This window comes from Sceloporus occidentalis, unplaced genomic scaffold (genome assembly GCF_023333645.1).
Source record: "Sceloporus occidentalis isolate IW3139 unplaced genomic scaffold, rSceOcc1.0.p SCAF_4, whole genome shotgun sequence".
Lineage (NCBI taxonomy): Eukaryota > Metazoa > Chordata > Lepidosauria > Squamata > Phrynosomatidae > Sceloporus > Sceloporus occidentalis.
The window spans coordinates 34225663-34244441 of NW_028316984.1; the positions used below are offsets into that span (position 1 = coordinate 34225663).

The window sequence follows — 18779 nt, forward strand, 5'->3', positions numbered from 1 at the left end:
TGTTTCTCTGGCTTAACAACTACAAGAAAAACTAATACCCAGAAGCTAAGTGGACTGCTTTCATTAAACATATAAATTTACACCACAGCAAAATCCTTTCCCTAATCTTCTAGTCTGTGTTGAGGCTGCACAGGGTTTAAACCTAGAACAGATTCCCTCTTTCCAGTTTATCTATCCAGGTTTCTATTATAATTACAAGACAGAACATTAATCTGCAATTAAATTTATTCAGAGATGGTACTGGAAAGCACTAGCACAAGACTAGAAGGGAACTTAACAGGGCAACCCAATAATTCCATGAATGAAGTAACAGAAAGACCAGAACTATAGCTACAGTAGGCTGGGCTACAGTAAAATCCCACCTTAAGCTTCATTGCATTGTTCACTGCAGACATGCTACTGCAACCTGGCACTAAAAATCTTTGTTTCTCAAGCCCTCCTTCACTATGCTCCGAGAAAATATTTCTAAAAAGCCTGCCAGCTAGACAGCAGATGAAGACAAGTGTGGGCTGGGCAGGAAAAAAGATGGTCAGGGGCTTTGTTTACTGAGATATGTCTATACTGGATTCAGTAAGATATAAAGTACAGAATTAGCTAAAATGCAAAAACCAGTAACACATCAAATGAATGCATTTTCATTTTTAAAACCAATACTCATATGGCAGAACTCTATCTAGCAGGAATACACAAGAACCTGTTGTCAATCATTCCAGATTCTGACACAGGAAAAACACAGAACAATAAATAGCCTTCTAGTACCTCTCTAAAGAAACTGACACAGGACTACTGTATACTCATACCAGCCCCCACCCATACCAGACCTCTCTAAATATACCAGCCCCAGAGGTACAGCCTGAGGAATCTGTCTCAGGATAAAAAGGCCAAACAGCCAGAGATAGCACAAGCAATAAACAACAGTCAGGAGTCAAAGCTCACTCAGATGTTTTTAGTTCTGTGCTGTGCGTTACACAACTGCAAATATTTAGGAAGCTGATAGGTTTATGTCAAAAGGACTTATCACTCCAGTCCTAGGTGTTCTAGTTGTTCTTTCTCCCTGTTTGGCCTTGGGTGCACTGTTTTTAGTTTTGGGGTTTTAAGGTGGTAGTCAAACACTACGAACTCCTGGGGAACTGTATAGCAAAGCAAGCATGCACTTTAACTGCCATTATGTTAGGAAAAGGTGAGCATCTCCCCCTCCCCAAAGTTTCTGAGAAGAACCATACCTACTGACTCAGATCTGGAAGCATGAAAAGATATAGCTATTTTAGTGGGACTCGGGTTGCTTTAAGAGCTGGAATGTCATGGGAACAGGTAACCGGAATCTTAAATATGTGGTAACATCAAGGTGCTAATACAAAATCCTAAATGCTCAGGACTTAAGTACTTAGAGTAATGCCTTCCCTAGCACAAACTGACCCAGAATTTAAGATTGGACAGGAAGTCTTTGTTTGTGATGCTTATAGATGTACATTTTTTAAACAAATTTTGAAGCCATGGGTCAAAATGAGAATGTGGGGGGCGGGGTTAGAAAAACAGAATGCTTTGGAAAGACAGAACAAATGTTGTATGTGCCCCATTTACAGACTGAAAGTTACTTTCTTACTTTAGGAATATAAAATGTATTATGTATGTTTAGATTTGGCATATGAGTATCGTATTTGGTATAATTAAAGTACAGGTTGTTTATAAAACTATTACAAATGGAATTTACTTTTCTACATTTTTATTTTTTGTTCCAAATAGATCCACACGATCCTGAACTGTAAAGGACACCTGAACCTTAAGGAACCACTTGAGGTTTTTTGCCAGTTTATAAGCAAGCAAAAACATAATAAAACCAAAGAAGCAATCAATAAAACAAAACAAAATTTTATTTCCTTTAATTCTCCACAGTGTCAAGCAAATATAACGTACTCATTTCCATTAAAAAAAAAACAGCTTCATTTATATACCGCTTCATACTGAACTAGCAGTGTCTAAGCGGTTTGCAACTGTAAGCTAATTTGTCCCCAACAATCTGGGTACTCATTTTAGCGACCTCCTGGGAAGGATGGAAGCCTGAGTCAAACTTGAGCCCTTTTGCTGGTATTGAACTCGCAACTTTATGGTTTTGAGTGAGTGGCTGCAGTACAGGCATTTAACCACTGCACCACCAGGGCTCCTTGCTATGCTATTAGGAAGAACTGAGAAATGGAAACCAAGACTAGGAATTGAAATTATCTGGTACAGTAATATATAATATTATATAAAAGTCTTCATATAGATTTTCCAAATAAATTGGGGTAGTAAATATATGAACAGAGAGCTAGTGTGGTGTAGTGATTTAAGTGTTGGATTATGATTCTGGAGACCAGGGTTTGACTTTCCACTCAGCTAAAGAAACCTACTGAGTGGCCTTGGGCAAGTCACATTCTCTCAGCCTCAGAGGAAGGCAAAGGCAAACTCTCTCTGAACAATCTTGTCAGGAAAACCCTGAGACAGGTTTGCCTTAAAAGTTGCTGTAAGTTGAAAATGACTTGAAGTCACACAATAACAACAAATACATGAATACAGCATCTTAAAACATTTTTATTCATCATTCTAAAATAAAATGCTCCACAATACATTTCCCCCAGTTTTTGCAGGCAAAAAGGCTTTGAGGAGAACATAGGGGAAATGGTCCCTCCCCCCACACCACATCATCCCCTTTTATGGGTATTTTCTGGCCCTTCACACATCTTCCTAATAGCATGGCCCATGAAGCTACCACATGTGGAATGGCTGTCTTTATGGCAGCATACAACTATGGAAGATCCTTCCTTCAGGGATTCTTTTCTTCCTCTTGTAAAACAGATACCATTTAAAATCTTATTTATACATACTTCCAGAGCAAATTTATCTATTTTCATATTTCTGCAATATAATACATTACATGTAATTTTAGATATCTTCAATTTATGTTTTTTAAATATTTATTTTTATGTAGACTGTTGGGTGCACAATTTTCTGGCGTAGAAGACTACTTTTTAACCCAGGAAAATCTTCTCAAAGTTGAGGGTTGTCATTACAGTCAGGTGTCATCCTATAGGGCAGGTGCTGAAACCTTCGAGCTGGACTGGAGAATCTGCGGTCACCACATATGGTGGGAGGAGCTCAAAAACGGCAACGGCTGCATCCCCGCCATATGCAGCAACCATATAAAAGCAGCAAGGGCATCGCTGTACAAGTACGGTAGAAGAAAATCCACTCACCAGAATTCATGGAAAGAAGTGACTTAATGCAGCCCTGATGACGAGGTGAGGGGACACCTCACCGGGAAGTTGTAAGTGAAGGGTGGCGCAAGCTACAGGCATCTGGGATGCCCGAGGTATGGAAAAAAGAGCCGTGTTTGCACTACCACTCTGATAGCCTTGGAGACAGGGAGGGCTGGGCAGGCAGGGAGAGCTGACCAATCCAAGCAGGCTTTGTATACAACAAGTTTTCCTGCTAAGTACCTGCATGTCATAAGCATCTGAATTAGAATGACCACACTGAAATCAAATCTGATGTTTTTTAAATTTTTATTTGTTGTGTGTTGGAAGAGGGGTAGTCTTATATGGCGAGTATATCCCAAACTCTATATTTTAACTGGAAAAGTTGGGGGTCGTCTTATACACCCAGTCGTCTTATACACCAGAAAATATGGTGAAACAAATATATTGTCACTACCAACAACTCTGTACCATAAACATAGCAATCAAAAATTTATATTCTGAAAATCAGCAACTGTCAAACTCAGACAAAATTTGTGGAGCTACCAGTTAACCAAAACTGATATTTAATAAAGAGCCCATACCTCATCTCTAGTGTTCAAGATCCAAAAAAACAATCTACAATTCTTATCTCAAATGAATGAAATAGGCCTGATCTAGGTAAAATAATTTTCATATACATGCAGAAACTCAACATGCATTTTACAAGGAGCTGGGAAGACCCTATGATGAATCTTGACATCTCATTAACTTCTTCTGGACCCACCAACTGTAGCAAGCAAGCAAGAAGTGAATGAATACAGCTATACAAAAGGAGAAGAAAAGATTCTTGTTACAAGATTGTATGTCGTGCTCAGTATTGAGATGATCTTTTGTCTTATACCTCTGCCAACAGTGAGCAGCAAGCAAGTCAAGGGCAGAGAATGGAATGTAACCAGTGGAATGCTAAAATGTACAGTGATACAACAGACTGCGGTAATGCCAAAGCTGCAAATAATTCTCATTGCAGGAAAAGCTGCACCTATGCCAGTGTGATTTTCCCCTCCCTCTCCCATCCATCCCAGACATATAGAAATGTTACCAACATTCCCTTCTCCATGAGTGGTTTGAGCAACTTCATAGTGTCAATGCACTTAGTGACAATAAGTGTAAACCAATCAAAGTGTCAGAATTAATTTTCCTAACATTGCTGAAAGGCCTTAGTGAACAGTGAGGGGGAAGAAAAATCCAGAATTGTTAATGATCTTTTTTCCTGTAGGCAGAGACGTGTTAGACATCTAACTTCATAAGGTTGAGGATACAGTTAATAAAGTTTCAAACACTGGACCTATCCTTTCTAGGTGGAAAGGGGAGACAAAAAAATCAGAACATTTTCTATGACTACCCAATCCAAGCAATTACATCAAAAGGCTTCAGGAAAAAAATAGATACATATGTTCCATATATAAAGCATAAAACTTTCTCCCGGAACTGCCAGGCAGTCTAATGTTTTCTCTCACCACAAGCCCTTTCAAAAAACTAGCCAATGGGCTACTGGTTGCCTCACTACAAAGTCCTTGGCATCTCTTTATTGTAACTTTCAGACATGAGCATATATGCACACCCTCAATTTCAGACTTTGACAATGACTCTCCTACAGTTTCTCTGGCACCTCAACCACATCTGATCATGAGTTAGCAGAAATAACTGTGGGCCCTTTATAGACTACAAGAAGGGTAGAGCCCATGGAAATTTTGGATCTGCCAGATTTCTTAAGGTTTCAAATCTCTGCAGTCCTTTGCTAGGACAACAGCTTTCCCTATGTCAAAACACCCTAGCCAAAATTCCCTACAATATGCTGTCTGGGGTCCTGAGAGCTCATTCATTTGTTGTGGCTCTGACCCTGCTTCACTGAATGTGACACACAGCCATATGTAAGTGCTGTTGCAATAAGCCACTTCCCCTGGGCATCTTGTTTAGCCAGGTTCCAGCTCACAGTTATTACAACTGAAATTACAAAAGCAGCATTACACCAATATAATCAGCTGTTGCTTCATTCTATACATTTTAGATCAACATCTTCTTACTTGGGTGTTTATCTCATTACAAAAACACACACAATGCCGTTTAAAATTGCAACATGGACTACACTGTCCAGTTAGAATTCACATCTTGGAGGGGAAGGAGAGCAAAATATTAATAGTATCTGAGATAGTATAGGAATCCTTGTAATTCAAGGCTAGCAAACCAAAGAACAGAAGAAATAAAATCTCCCAGTAGCCAAATTTAGGAAAAGCTTTCTCCCATCCCCCATCTAGTATACAGGGATTTTTTCATGGTAAAAATTCATTTGTTGCTGTCCAAACTAAGGTCAGAAAAATATGAATATTTAATAAGTGTCCTAGTCCTAGTCCTCTCCAGACAGCTCGCCCTCCTCCACCTCCCTGGTGGCACCGCCGCTTTCCCCCATCTCCTGTCCCCTGGTCTAAGATGTGGGGAAGCTGACCCTGCTCCTGGTGTCTGGCCTGCTCCTCTTGCTGGCCTGGGTGAGCAAGGTCTCAGCCTCTGAGTCTGAGAGGAGGAAGGTATCCTCATCCCTCAAGCGGCACTTCCCTGTAGCCGCACTGCTGCAAGGATTTGCATTCATGTCAGCACTACCAGCTCCTCATTGGGCAAGATGGCCGCCGCCATCAGTGCGGTCAAGCTGGCTGCCACCATATGTGGATCCAAAATGGTCACCGCCATCAGTGCGGCCAAGATGGCCACTGCCATGTGCTGTTCCAAGATGGCAGCCGCTCTCCACTGTGATGAAGAGATGCCTGCTGAGTGTCGCACCGAGGTGACCTCCCCCCCTGCTGAGATCAGAACAGAAGACCTTGTCCTGACTTGCCCAAGAGGACCCAGTGGTGACCTGGGCTCCCAGGCGGCCCTCCAAGGGTGTGATGGGGCAGGAGAACCTGCCCAATGACCTGATTGGAAGGAGGGAGTCATTGAGGACGACCCTGAACCTTCCCCAGTGTGAGAGACCCCACTGAGGGGGGAGGCTCTGCTATTGCCACCAGAGGCCTTGGAACTGGGCCAGGCCCCCTCTGCAGCAATGCCGTTTGTATGGGTCCAGAGAATAGGTGATCCCCCTTATGCCTACCCAATGCTTGGGATCCCCTCAGGTATGCAGTCGCTTCCTGGGTGAAAATTGTCCTAATGAAGTCGGCCAGCTTGAGAGACTGGCTGAGGGCTTGAAAAGAGGGGGGATTACTTGTAGTCACTGGCTCCAGCGTGGGTAGAGCGTCTAACAACCCTGAACAGGTTGGGTGAGGAAGCTGTGCATCCTCAGCAGCATGGAGGATAAATCACTTCCCAGGCTGTGCCCCAGAATCTGCCTCCCTGAGAGGACTGAGAGGAAGGCAGCCCTTTGTCAGCTGATCTGGTGTCATCCCCAGACATAATATCCAAACATCCCACAGAAGAAAGGCAGGGAAAAGGGGGAGGGAAGGCCAAGAAACTTGCAGGCTATCAATGAAATCGGGTAGCTCCAAGGGGGCTAGCCCCTCCCATAGGGAAGCCAAGTATTGTTTTCTTTTCCTTGGCTATTAGGAGCAAGTGGAAGGAGCTACCCTGACCTTCAGGAGGCCGGGACTTTGTCTGCTGGGAAATGGAAAGATGGTCAGCATGATTTGATTAGAAATGGCACTTTGGAGGAAAGTGAAAGGAAAACATTTGTGCAATTTATGGAGAAAAGTGAGGAAGTTGAGCCCAGGCAAATACAGTGGAGCCTTGCCTTACGTGGGGATCCCCCCCCCGGCATAAGACAAATACTGCGTAAGCTCAAGCCCCATTCAACAGAATGGAGCTTGTGCGCACAGCAGCGCACCATTCAATTGATTGCAGCGCGGCTTCCACATAAACCAGAAGCCGTGTATGGTGCACCCATGTATGGAGCAGATGTGCTATTTTCTCTCAAAATGGCCAGTGTCTAAAACTGTTTCCAGGAGGACCTGAATGATGCCACTCTCACACTCTCCTAACCCCAAATTTTCCATAAAGTCCCACTCTCCTACTGAAACAAAACTATATATTTCAGAATCAAAGGAATATAATATTCCCCTATTTTACCCTACCTGCTTTTCTTCCCCTTCCTCCTGTAGTGGGAACCTTTCCTTTTGAAACTTGTAAAGCACAGTGGAGCAATCGGTAAGAAAAAGAACGCGGACTTCTCTTAACACACCCAAATATACTTGTTGTGTTTTTCAATAAAGATTCCCAACTGATTTATAGAACTGATTTCCTTTACCATCAAGTTCATAAGTTCCAAAAGACTGAAACACTTTGCTATTTCCACCTTCCTTGTGGTGGATGTGTGTTTTGCAGTATCAGTTGTTGTAATTATACACTGTATTATAACATGGGGAGGGCTTTCTTATTTGACAGGGATTGCCTAACTTGCATTGCTTGCTGACAAATTGTGATTATGTTGTCCCATTTTCATATGTGAATACATTCTTTACCTTGCTAAACTCCTGTGGCTTTGAAGTTCTGAACATTATTATAGCAGTGAATACTCAACAAGATGCACAACTTACTGAAAAGAAACATTCTGCATTGGGACCTGAATTGTTTTCTGTTCGTTCTCTTCACCATTTCATAATACACCTCCCATACTTTTCTCTTGCCCTACTTGCTGAACTCCTGTCTACTACAAAACTTCTTGATAAGAAAGTTATTGCACATTCTGTTTTGTAACCATCCTCAGCTTTTTCCTTAGCTAATGGTTCTTCTTTTTTTTTTTTTAAAAGGTGTCTCCCAAAAAAAGGGGGACAAAAAGAGGAGGCACACAGTACTGTTGGCACTCTACAGTACACATCATTCAAAGAAACAATTTTCTCTAGGTCAAAACTCACAAGATCTTAGACAGCTGTGAACAGGTTTGTTTTGTTCAAAACTGACAACTAGCAGCCAGAAGTAGGAAAAATCCAAATCAGGCCCACGCATGGGGCTCTTTCCCCCACAAATGCTTATTTGAAAAAACTGCCAGGCCTCAGCCTGAGCTACTATGTGCCTCATAAAGGAAAATGTATGCACAGAGTGTGCAGTGTTCATCAAAATATCATACCGAGAAGCAGGTTAACACTATGAAGCAGGATGACATGGTCCCATTTATAGCACATCCTTGTAACTTTCTGCTAAATTTTTAAAAAGATTAAAGATCATATTAGCAGGCCTTTTCTATTCTATTCCACAAAGTACTAATTAAGAATGGTACATATCAAGATTTCAACACAGGGGCTGTGGATTTAAGCAGTCATCAAATGATGCTCATTAGTAACATCTGTTACTAAAACTGTTACAAAACATTAATGTAATCATAAGTAATGAACGTTTACACACACAGTAAGTCAATGAAATAATAATTATTATAAATTTGTTCTCTATACATCCATGCATACTAAGCAATGCACACACATAACACACATCACTCAGTTCTTATTTAATCAGCTTATTCTTCAGGATTTTCAGGTAAGTGAAGAACAAGATGAAAAAATAAATTTGTGCTACTTTAAACATTACAGCCAAGCAATTTCTACTACTTTGTGTGCTTCTATTTAAAATTCCCAAGGGCAGGAGAGAAACTTTTGCTACTGTATGATGTATGAGGTATAACAGGACATGAAGTTCATGCCTGCTAGAAATGTTCTCTATTTGGGCACCGCTAGAAGCTTTCCACCACTACTGCTTCCCTTATGTCCTCAAAGGTGTTTGGCATGGTGAACAATCTTTTCAGTACTGAAGAGTACACTACAAGAACTTATGATAACATCTTTCATACTTAACTCTTAAAAATAAGAGCAAGAAAAAAGTTTCTAAACTGAAAATCTTGATTTTCAGAATGGTTAACATACTATTACAATGACTAGTTTATAACAGTGCCAAAAGACACGCAAACAACCTGGCCCAATAAAATCTACTGGATCAACTGAGGCTTACTCCTAAATATGTGGACCAGTGTAGCCCAAAACTGTGCCTAAGGCCAGAACACTCTTGCTGACTCAGTCTAGTGTAAGCCGGGTCTAGGCCAGCAAGGATACATTCGGCTGGAGAGCAAGCACCTGGGCACATCTTCACTGTTCAGACCCACATGGCCCACTGTGTGACGCAGCTAGAGCTTTGATATTATGCTATGTATCCAATCCTATCAAAATTATGCCACAGGCTTGATGCAAACACGTTTAAATCAAGGATGGATTAGCAAGCGAACAATCAGACTTGGTAATGCCAGGGAGCAAAATAGCGACTAAGCTACAGAACAAGGAAACTTCTCTAGGATCAAGTCAGCCCACAGAAATCAATGCCGGGATGATACATCCGGAAACTATTGCTTTGGCCTTTTGCGCTGCCTCCGCAGGAATAATCAAATTTGGCAATGCTTTAACTGCCCTGGATCAATGCTATGTAATTCTGAGATGTGTAGTTTTGTCATACATTTGGCCTGCTTTGTCTGAGACCTCTGGCGCCACAGCAAACTACAATTCCCAGTATCCCCCACCACTGAGCCAGGGTAGTTAAAGCGGTATCATCATTTCATTATTTCTGTAGTGCAGATGGAGCCCTGTACACCCACTAACCTTAAACCTGTAATCCCCTGGGGGAAAGCTTCCCTAAATGTGGTAGCACCTGCTTCAAGGCACAACACCTGAAGGCCCCAATGAAACTTCACATACTGAGCAGTCCAAGTGGTTAACCCTAACTGCCCTAACTGCCCCATTTCCCAAAAACCCTTTCTCTCCACCACCACCCTCCTCTTCAATGACCTTTCCCACAGCCTTAACGATCACCCCAAGAAGATGGAAGGCCACTTATTTCAAGTCCTCTTCCTCGACTGCACTTCTCTATCTATCCCGCCTTTTTCTCCCAAGGCGGCTTCTCCTTTTAAATACCCCTCATGCCTCTCCCAATGACATCCACCTTTCCTTGAGCCTCTGGGGTGTCCTCTAGGCAAGCCTTGGGCTGCCATTTTGTTGAATTTTACTGCATTAAATTAAATCAAATCTAAGCTGCATGCAGGCAACATATTTATTTATATACTGTATTTATACCCCTCTCTTCAGCCCAAAAGGCTGTCAGAGCTGCTGACATGTAGTTACTGAGGTGGTCCCCTGCCCTCAGGCTTACAATCTAAAAAGACATGACACAGAAGGAGAAAGGGATGATGGTGGGGAGGGGATCAGGGCCAGCATTCTTCTCTCCCTCTGAGGCCTGGCTCCCAGAGAGGAGAGGGTGTCCAGCAAAGGAGAATGAGAGCCTAGAACCATAGAGTTGGAAGAGACCGCAAGGGCCATCCAGTCCAACCCCATTCTGCCATGCAGGAAATCTCAATCAAATCATCTCTGACAGATGGCCATCCAGCCTCTGTTTGAAGACCTCCAAAGAAGGAGACTCCTACACTCTGAGGAAGGGGTTTGTTCCACTGTCAAACAGCCCTTACTGTCAGGGAGTTCCTCCTAATGTTGAGATGGAATCTCTTTTCCTACAGCTTGTATCCATTGCTCCGGGTCCTGTTCTCTGGAGTAGCAGAAAACAAGCTTGCTCCCTCCTCAATATGACATCCCTTCAAGTATTTAAACAGGGCTATCATATCTCCTCTTAACCTTCTCTTCTCCAGGCTAAACATCCCCTGCTCCCTAAGCCGTTCCTCATAGGACATGGTTTCCAGACCCTTCACCATTTTGGTCGCCCTCCTTTGGACACGCTCCAGTTTCTCAACATCCTTTTAAAATTGTGGTGCCTAGAACTGGACACAATATTCCAGGTGGGGCCTGAGCAAAGCAGAATAGAGTGGCACTATTACTTCTCTTGATCTAGACACTATACTTTTATTGATGCAGCCTAAAATCGCATTGGCCTTGTTAGCTGCCGCATCGCACTGTTGACTCATGTTCAACCTGTGGTGTACTTGGACTCCTAGGTCCCTTTCACATGTTGTCTCCTTAAACCATGTGTCCCCCATAATCCTATCTCTGTGCTTTCCGTTTCTTCTGCCTTAAGGGCAGTACCTTACATTGCCCTACACTTCTCCCGAGGCAGCCTCCCTCCCTCCCTCCCTGGGCCTGAGGAAGCCTCTCTCTCTGGCCGCAGAGGAGCCTCCTCCATTCGGGCTGCCCTTGCCTTGCCTTACCGCCTCTTGGGGAAGACTCTGGCGTGGGTGCCCGTCGAGGGCGCAGTGCCAGCCCGGCCCCTGCACTGGCTGGCCGAGAGCCGCGCCTCCGAAGGGCCCTGCTGCAGGTGGCCCGAGAGGATCCGCAGCCGCCGCTGAGCCGCCTCCAAACCGGCGCTTCCGTCGCCTTTCTCCGCCGCTGCGGCTGATGCTGCCGCTGCCGCCATGGCACTTCCGCCTTGCGCCGTCAAGTGACGTCGGGTGAAAGGTGGCACGCGCAGATGGGCAGTTATAGCCTCTCCCGTCATGCACTGCGCGGGCGCCCCTCTCTGCCGCGGGCTCCCACCCCGCGCATGCGCACCGGCGCCCCCGCTGAGGCGTTCAGTTGCTAGGGCAGCTCTGCCGACACGGCAACCGCCACGCGCTGGACTCAGGGACAACTAGGCACACGTCGCGTCACGTCACACAAGCATTACACTGGCTAAAGTGGCCTGAGTTCAAAGATATAGCCTTGTTAGTCTCTAGAAGCAGTTTGTAGACAGATCTTGCAGCGCCTTTGAGACTCACTTGGCGGCAGGAGCTTTCCTAGGCTTCAGCCTACTTCCTCAGATGCACTCCATCAATCATCCAGTGCTAGGGAATCCTGGGAATTGTAGTTTATTGTGGCATCAGAGCTCTCTGACAGAGGCAGCTAAATGTCTCACAAAACTACAGTTCCCACAATTCTCTAGTACTGAGCCAGGACAGTTAGAGTGCTCTCAGATTGGATTACTCCTGCAGTCTGTTTTGGACCTAACTGAAAGAAAGAAGTTGGCAGCGTGAGCCAGGGGTGTCAAACTGGATTGTCTCTGCAGTGGCTTTCAGGCCTTAGTCCCAACGGTGCTACAAGATCTCTATGTCAGTGGTTTGAGTGTTGGACTATGGCTCTCCAGTCTAGGGTTTTATTCCTTGCTCAGCCATGAAACCCACTGGGTGACCTTGGGCCAGTCACACTCTCTCAGCCTCAGAGGATGGCAACGCCAACCCCCCTTCTGAAGAAACCTGCCAAGAAAACCCCATTGCCATAAGTAAAAAATGACTTGAAAGCACATGACAACAAGCAAGCGAAAACAGTTTAAAGAAGAGTACAGTCGTCCCTCCACATTTGCGGCTTTGACTTTGATTATTCATGGATTTTATTAATAACATATTAATAACGTATGAATCTCTAGGTCCTCCAGAGCATCTCTATGGTCAACTGTAACCAAAACTCACATTGAAGGACCTGGAGATTCCTAGAGAGAACGCTCCACTAGGCCTTTGTAGCCCCTCCAGCACAATTCTATAGTCAGTGTCTGGCAGATGTTGACCACAGAGTTGCCCTGGAGGACCCGGAGATCCCTAGAAAGAACACTCCACTAGGCCTTTGTAGCCCCTCCAGCACAATTCTATAGTCAGTATCTGGCAGATGTTGACCACAGAGTTGCCCTGGAGGACCCGGAGATCCCTAGAGAGAACACTCCACTAGGCCTTTGTAGCCCCTCCAGCACAATTCTATAGTCAGTGTCTGGCAGATGTTGACCACAGAGTTGCCCTGGAGGACCCAGAGATTCCTAGAGAGAACACTCCACTAGGCCTTTGTAGCCCCTCCAGCACAATTCTATAGTCAGTGTCTGGCAGATGTTGACCACAGAGTTGCCCTGGAGGACCTAGAGATTCCTAGAGAGAACACTCCACTAGGCCTTTGTAGCCCCTCCAGCACAATTCTATAGTCAGTATCTGGCAGATGTTGACCACAGAGTTGCCCTGGAGGACCTGGAGATTCCTAGAGAGAACACTCCACTAGGCCTTTGTAGCCCCTCCAGCACAATTCTATAGTCAGTGTCTGGCAGATGTTGACCACAGAGTTGCCCTGGAGGACCCAGAGATTCCTAGAGAGAACACTCCACTAGGCCTTTGTAGCCCCTCCAGCACAATTCTATAGTCAGTGTCTGGCAGATGTTGACCACAGAGTTGCCCTGGAGGACCTAGAGATTCCTAGAGAGAACACTCCACTAGGCCTTTGTAGCCCCTCCAGCACAATTCTATAGTCAGTATCTGGCAGATGTTGACCACAGAGTTGCCCTGGAGGACCTGGAGATTCCTAGAGAGAACACTCCACTAGGCCTTTGTAGCCCCTCCAGCACAATTCTATAGTCAGTGTCTGGCAGATGTTGACCACAGAGTTGCCCTGGAGGACCTAGAGATTTGTAGAGAGGTGTTATGTCAGGAACAGAACCATGATGTTTTTGTTATTTGCAGTTTTTCCACATTCATGGGGGTCTTGAGCCCCTAACCAAAGTGAATATGGAGGGATGAGTTTGATTTTGCTCCAGCCTCCAGGGAAAGACAAGATTTTGCCACCAGCACCCCCTGCTCACCAAACTACAAATCCCAGGATTCTGCAGAATAGAGTCATAGCTGTTCAAGTGGTGTGAAACTGCTTTAATTCTGTGGTGTGGATACATCCTAAGATGATAAGTAACTGCTAATTAGATGCTTTGCTTTTTAGTCAACCAAAGCAAATGAATAATTTAATAAGAACAGAGTGTTTACGGAAGTGATAAGAGAACACAGCAATGCGAATTGACACTGCACCACCTAGTTGCACAAATCTTTGTTGCTTTGACATGTAATTATAATTATATATCTTCATATAATGTCTCTCCCAAACCACAATTGGCAAAGCTAATTATCAGGCACAATGTATGTTTTAACTTCCTATGTTCTTTCCATTTGGCTGTGTGAAAGTCTTTCTGTTTTTTAAATTGCACATGGTGTCCCACTGTAGCTTCTGTGAGGCTTATGATCCCTCATGGAGCTGTCCCAACTGGCTCCAGCCAGACCCTCATGTCCTCAGGCAGTTTCCGTTGCAAGTGCTCAAGGCTAGTTCCTTCAGAGTCTGAAGATAGCAGAGAAATTTCTTGTGAATCAACAGTCCTGAGTCTACTTCTGAACTATTTCCTATCCATTTCACAGATGTTCATGTCAGTTTTTCCTTGCAGTCTTCCTTAGTTACAGCTTTAGACATCTTCATTATGAACTAAAAATGTACAGCTGAGTCTTAGGCCGGTTTACAATCATATAAATTAAGTGTGTGCACTTTCCTCCCAAGTAAGTGTGCACAGGATCAATGTAATGGAGTTGTATCTATGGCGTGTTACATACCGCCATAAAGCGGTGTACCAGCACCAATTCTAGGGTTAGGGACCGTGAGGCAATCGCATGGTCCCTAATCCTAGAATGTATGGGCAGCATTACAATGGCAGCGCTCTATGTATACGGGCACCGCCATTGTTACATAAGCGCCATGCGGTGTCCACATATTGCCGCATGGCACTTATGTAATGAGTGCGCCAGTGGTGCACTCTTTACGCCGCCCCTGCAGCTTAAAAAGAACCCACTTTTATCAGGTTCTTTTTCCTCTGCAGGGAAACCATGCGGTTTGGTGGCTGCGGCTTTGGTCCAAATGCATCTGAGGAAATAGACTTAAGTCTATGAAAGCTCCTGCTGCCAACTTCTTTCTTTAGTTAATCTCAAAGGTGCTACAAGATCTCTCTACATACTTATTCTAAAGACTAATATGGCTATATCTTTGAAGAAAATGGAAGGTGATTTGAGACATTGGTGACAATATCTGTTTTCAGACAATCCTCAGTGCCACCCCAAACCATCACCACCCTCCATTACTTTTCTATCAAATATTCCTTACATCTCTGTCTTTGTTGCATTTTTATATGTCATGCTTTCTTTCCCTATTCATTTCAGTTTGTTTCAAAGCCTGGGAGTGTTATAATAGCTAGGATTTGAAGGTTCTTTTTTTATATACAGCAGAGGTGGGAATTTTATAGTCTTCCAGTTTGTTGAATACTGCAGCTCCCACAATTTGTCACCATACTGGCCATCACTCTGGCTAGTCCCCTGATGAGTCCAAGAACAGTATTCTCAGCACTGAGCATTCACATCTGATGCAAAGAGGTCCAACACTGGCTCACTCCAGCAACGAAAATTTTGTTTCAGCACTCCTGGATAGAGCCTCCACTTGTGCAATGAATTTGATGTCCTGCTAAGTGTGTCTGCCAGGACTTTGTCCTCTCCAGGAAGGTGAATAGCAACAACCATGATGCTTCTCAATGCACTAGTCCCAGAACAATCACATGAGATGGTGAAGAGTAATGGATAGAGCTCCCCACTGTTTGTTCAAGTGGTACGTGGCAGTTAGCACCTGTACTATCTTACCACGCAGGATCGTTTCAAAGAAGTGGAACAGCTTCTCGAAAGCTAACAATTCCACAGTATTGATATATAGGGACTTCTTCTGTCCTGACCAAAATCCTTGTATGAAGAACTTGCTGAGGTGTACTTTCCAACCCATTATTGACATGCCTGTTATGATGGGTGCTTGAGGTTGCAGAGGAGAAAAGGGCATGCCATTCTGGATGTTGATAGCCACCAGACACCTTAGAAGAGATCTCTGGACAGCCATTGGGATGGTGAACTATTTCATTGGAGAGTCCTTGAAACCAATGGAAGTAAGATGAACCAGGCCTGTAGGGGCTACATTCAGAGTCTGGTATGGTGTGTCACTGATGTGGTAGATGTCATATATCCCAGAATCACCTGTAATTTCTGAACCGTAGCCTTCTCTATCAGCTAACCAGTATCTAGGGAATTGCAGTTAAACAATCTCTGGACAACCACAGATTTCCTACCTTGTTCAAGAGAAGCTCTTCAAGATTACTTAACAAAGACGTATGAAACCTAGCATAGTTTATGCAATTCAGTCAGGTGGATAAGATGAATACAAAACCAAAATTTCCAAGAACACTTGCAGTACAAGTGCCTCTCAGGTGCTTGAACAATAATCAAAGGTGGAGTTACTTCAGATGAAAAAGGAGTAGTTGTTAAAATCATAGCAGAATAACAGAATCTTGCCTTCTCAGAATTTCTGCTCAAGGGAGCAATGTAACTACATTCATCTGAACATGGGGCCTGAACAGACAGGCCAAAATAAAGCTTCTTTGGGTCACTTTGGAGGTATGTTTTGGAGTATGATGATTCTGGGCTCTTAAGATGCGTGTGTCTTTTAAACAGCATATCTCCAAAGTGACCTGAAGCAGCTTTATTTTGGCCTGTCTGTTTGGGTCATGGATACAAGATACAAATTTTCAGATGGAACATCCCCAAAATACACACCGGATTGTTTAGGGAAGTATAATCCCCTAAAAACATAGGTGCGGGACAGACCGCCCTAAAAGGGCAGCCTGCCGGCGGCCTAATTCCCTCCAAAGGGAAGCCACAGCCACCAAACCACGCGGCTTCCCTCTTTTTGCACCGCAGGGCAGTCGTCACGAGTGCAGCAATGGCACACTCACGACGTAAGTGGTGTGTGGCACCGTGTGGATGCCGCATGACGCTTATGTCACATGGGACGCCGCCATTGTTATGCTACCATGCCGTGCTAGGGTTAGGGGCCGTGTGGTTGCCGTGCGGTCCCTAACCCTAGTATTGCCTGGAGTACGGCGCATTTGGGCGGTCTGTACCACACCAACATAAACAATTTTCAACTAAACAGAGAAACCAGCCAGAATTTCAGTTTTGCCTGTACTGAGTCTCAGCTTATTGCCCTTATCAATTCCATCAATACAGCCAAGCACTGAATCAGAGTTCCCAGTGTCACACCCTGGATTTGGTTTTTAAAAGGGGGGAGGTGGAGAGAGAACTGAGTGTCATCTGCCATGGTGTGACACCACTTTCTACATCTGATAAGTTTTTCCTACAGTTTTTTACATAGATGTTATGGTCTGGGATAAAACAGAGCTAAAGGGCAGGACAACATCACCTTCTGGAATATGACACTGGAGTTAGAGCAAAATTGCCACAATGCAGTAGCTGCACAAAGCCTATCCAGAGGGATACCATGGCTGATGGTGCTCAGTGCCACTGAGGTTCAAAACACACTACGGAAATAATCCAGTTTGAGACTGCTTTAACTGCCCTGGCTCAGTGCTAGGGAATCCTTGGAAGTGTAGTTTATTGTGGCACCAGAGCTCTCTGACAGAAAATGCTAAATGTCTCACAAAATACAGTTTCCATAATTCCTTAGAATTGAGCCAGGGCACTTAAAGCAGTCTCAAACTGGATTATTTGTGCAGTATGTTTTGGACCTGAGGTGGTCAGAGAATCAACAGGATTGCACTGCTCCTCCTTTTATTCGCAATGGTCAGCCCAAGACAGTTGCATTCCAAAACCTGGATCTGAAAGTGGGCAATTTTCAGTAGTCGGGTGCTCTTTCTTTCTTCTTTTGGCCTAGGCACTCAGAAGGGGCCACTCCAAATGAGAGAAATTACAGTTTCAACCAGAATCGGCTGGCAGTCCACTGCAAGTTTAATTTTTCTTATTATTATTATTGAGGTCCTTTGTTCATTTAGAACAAAACTGCTGCTCTATGAAACCTCAAGGTGTGGACAAATAAATTTCTTAGCAAGAATTTTTTGAGCCATGGGAGGCTATTGGGGAAACGGGGGCTTATTGGTTGCAAAATGTTCTTTGTGTGCTGCTTGTGGGATATATTTTGTCCATCTCCGATTCAGGTAATCATTCAAGACGTTTGCAGTTGCCTGATAATTAATCATCCATGCATACAAAATAAATTTCTCATTATAGATTTTAAAGGGAAAGGAGTGACCTAAATGAGATTTTTGCACAAAGTGCTTCTTTGTTCTCACTTTGGGAGAAGGAAATGTGCTCTCCACCCAAAGAGCTTGCCAGTCCATCGAGGAAGGCCCTGGTGCACCCTGGGGAACTAGTGTAACTAGTAGCTGTGAGAAATCTGGCTTCTCTTGCTTAAGGACATGTATACATTTTCTTTTCCTCAATAGAGTGATACTTTTATTGGCTAGCCAAAATGCACTTTGTGAATGTTTCCTCCAAAGGACACCTCAGGTCTGCCGAAGCCCCGCGGGGAGGAGGAAGCGTGTGCCCGCCCTCTCCTCCTCGGTCCCTTCCTTCGGCTGAACGGGCTCCAAGGGGCCCTTTCAGCCGAAGGGGAGGGAGGCCGAAGGGAAGGGCTTGGGCACCCGTCCCAGGCCCTTCCCTTCGCCTCTTCCCTTCGGCCGAAAGGGTTCCAAGGGGCCCTTTCGGCCAAAGGGAAGGGCTTGGGCAGGCCGCCTCCTGGGCTCCGCCACGGCCCTTGCAGCCCCAGGCCCCTCTCTCCAGAAGGAGGCCTGGGGCTGCATGGGCCGAGAAGGAGCCTGCGGAAGCGGCCTTCCGCCTCTGCGGGCTCCTCCATGGCCCTTGCAGCCCCAGGCCTCTCTGTCTGGGCTCCTTCCCGGCCTCCACGGAGGCCAGGGAGGAGGGAGGAGGGTGACGGCGGCCCCTGGGGCTCCTTCCCGGCCTCCACG

General features: G+C 44.7%; 1 protein-coding gene across 1 annotated transcript in view; it reads right to left on the reverse strand.

Annotated features, from left to right (window-relative positions):
- The window catches only part of LOC149313715 (alkyldihydroxyacetonephosphate synthase, peroxisomal-like), a 69628-nt gene extending 58022 nt beyond the window's left edge, over positions 1-11606 (reverse strand). The window contains exon 1 of the mRNA XM_089519691.1: positions 11380-11606. Coding sequence (XP_089375817.1) covers positions 11380-11585 — 206 coding nt within the window. The 5' untranslated portion in view covers positions 11586-11606. The remainder of the gene's footprint in view (positions 1-11379) is intronic.
- Between the last annotated feature and the right edge of the window lie 7173 nt (positions 11607-18779).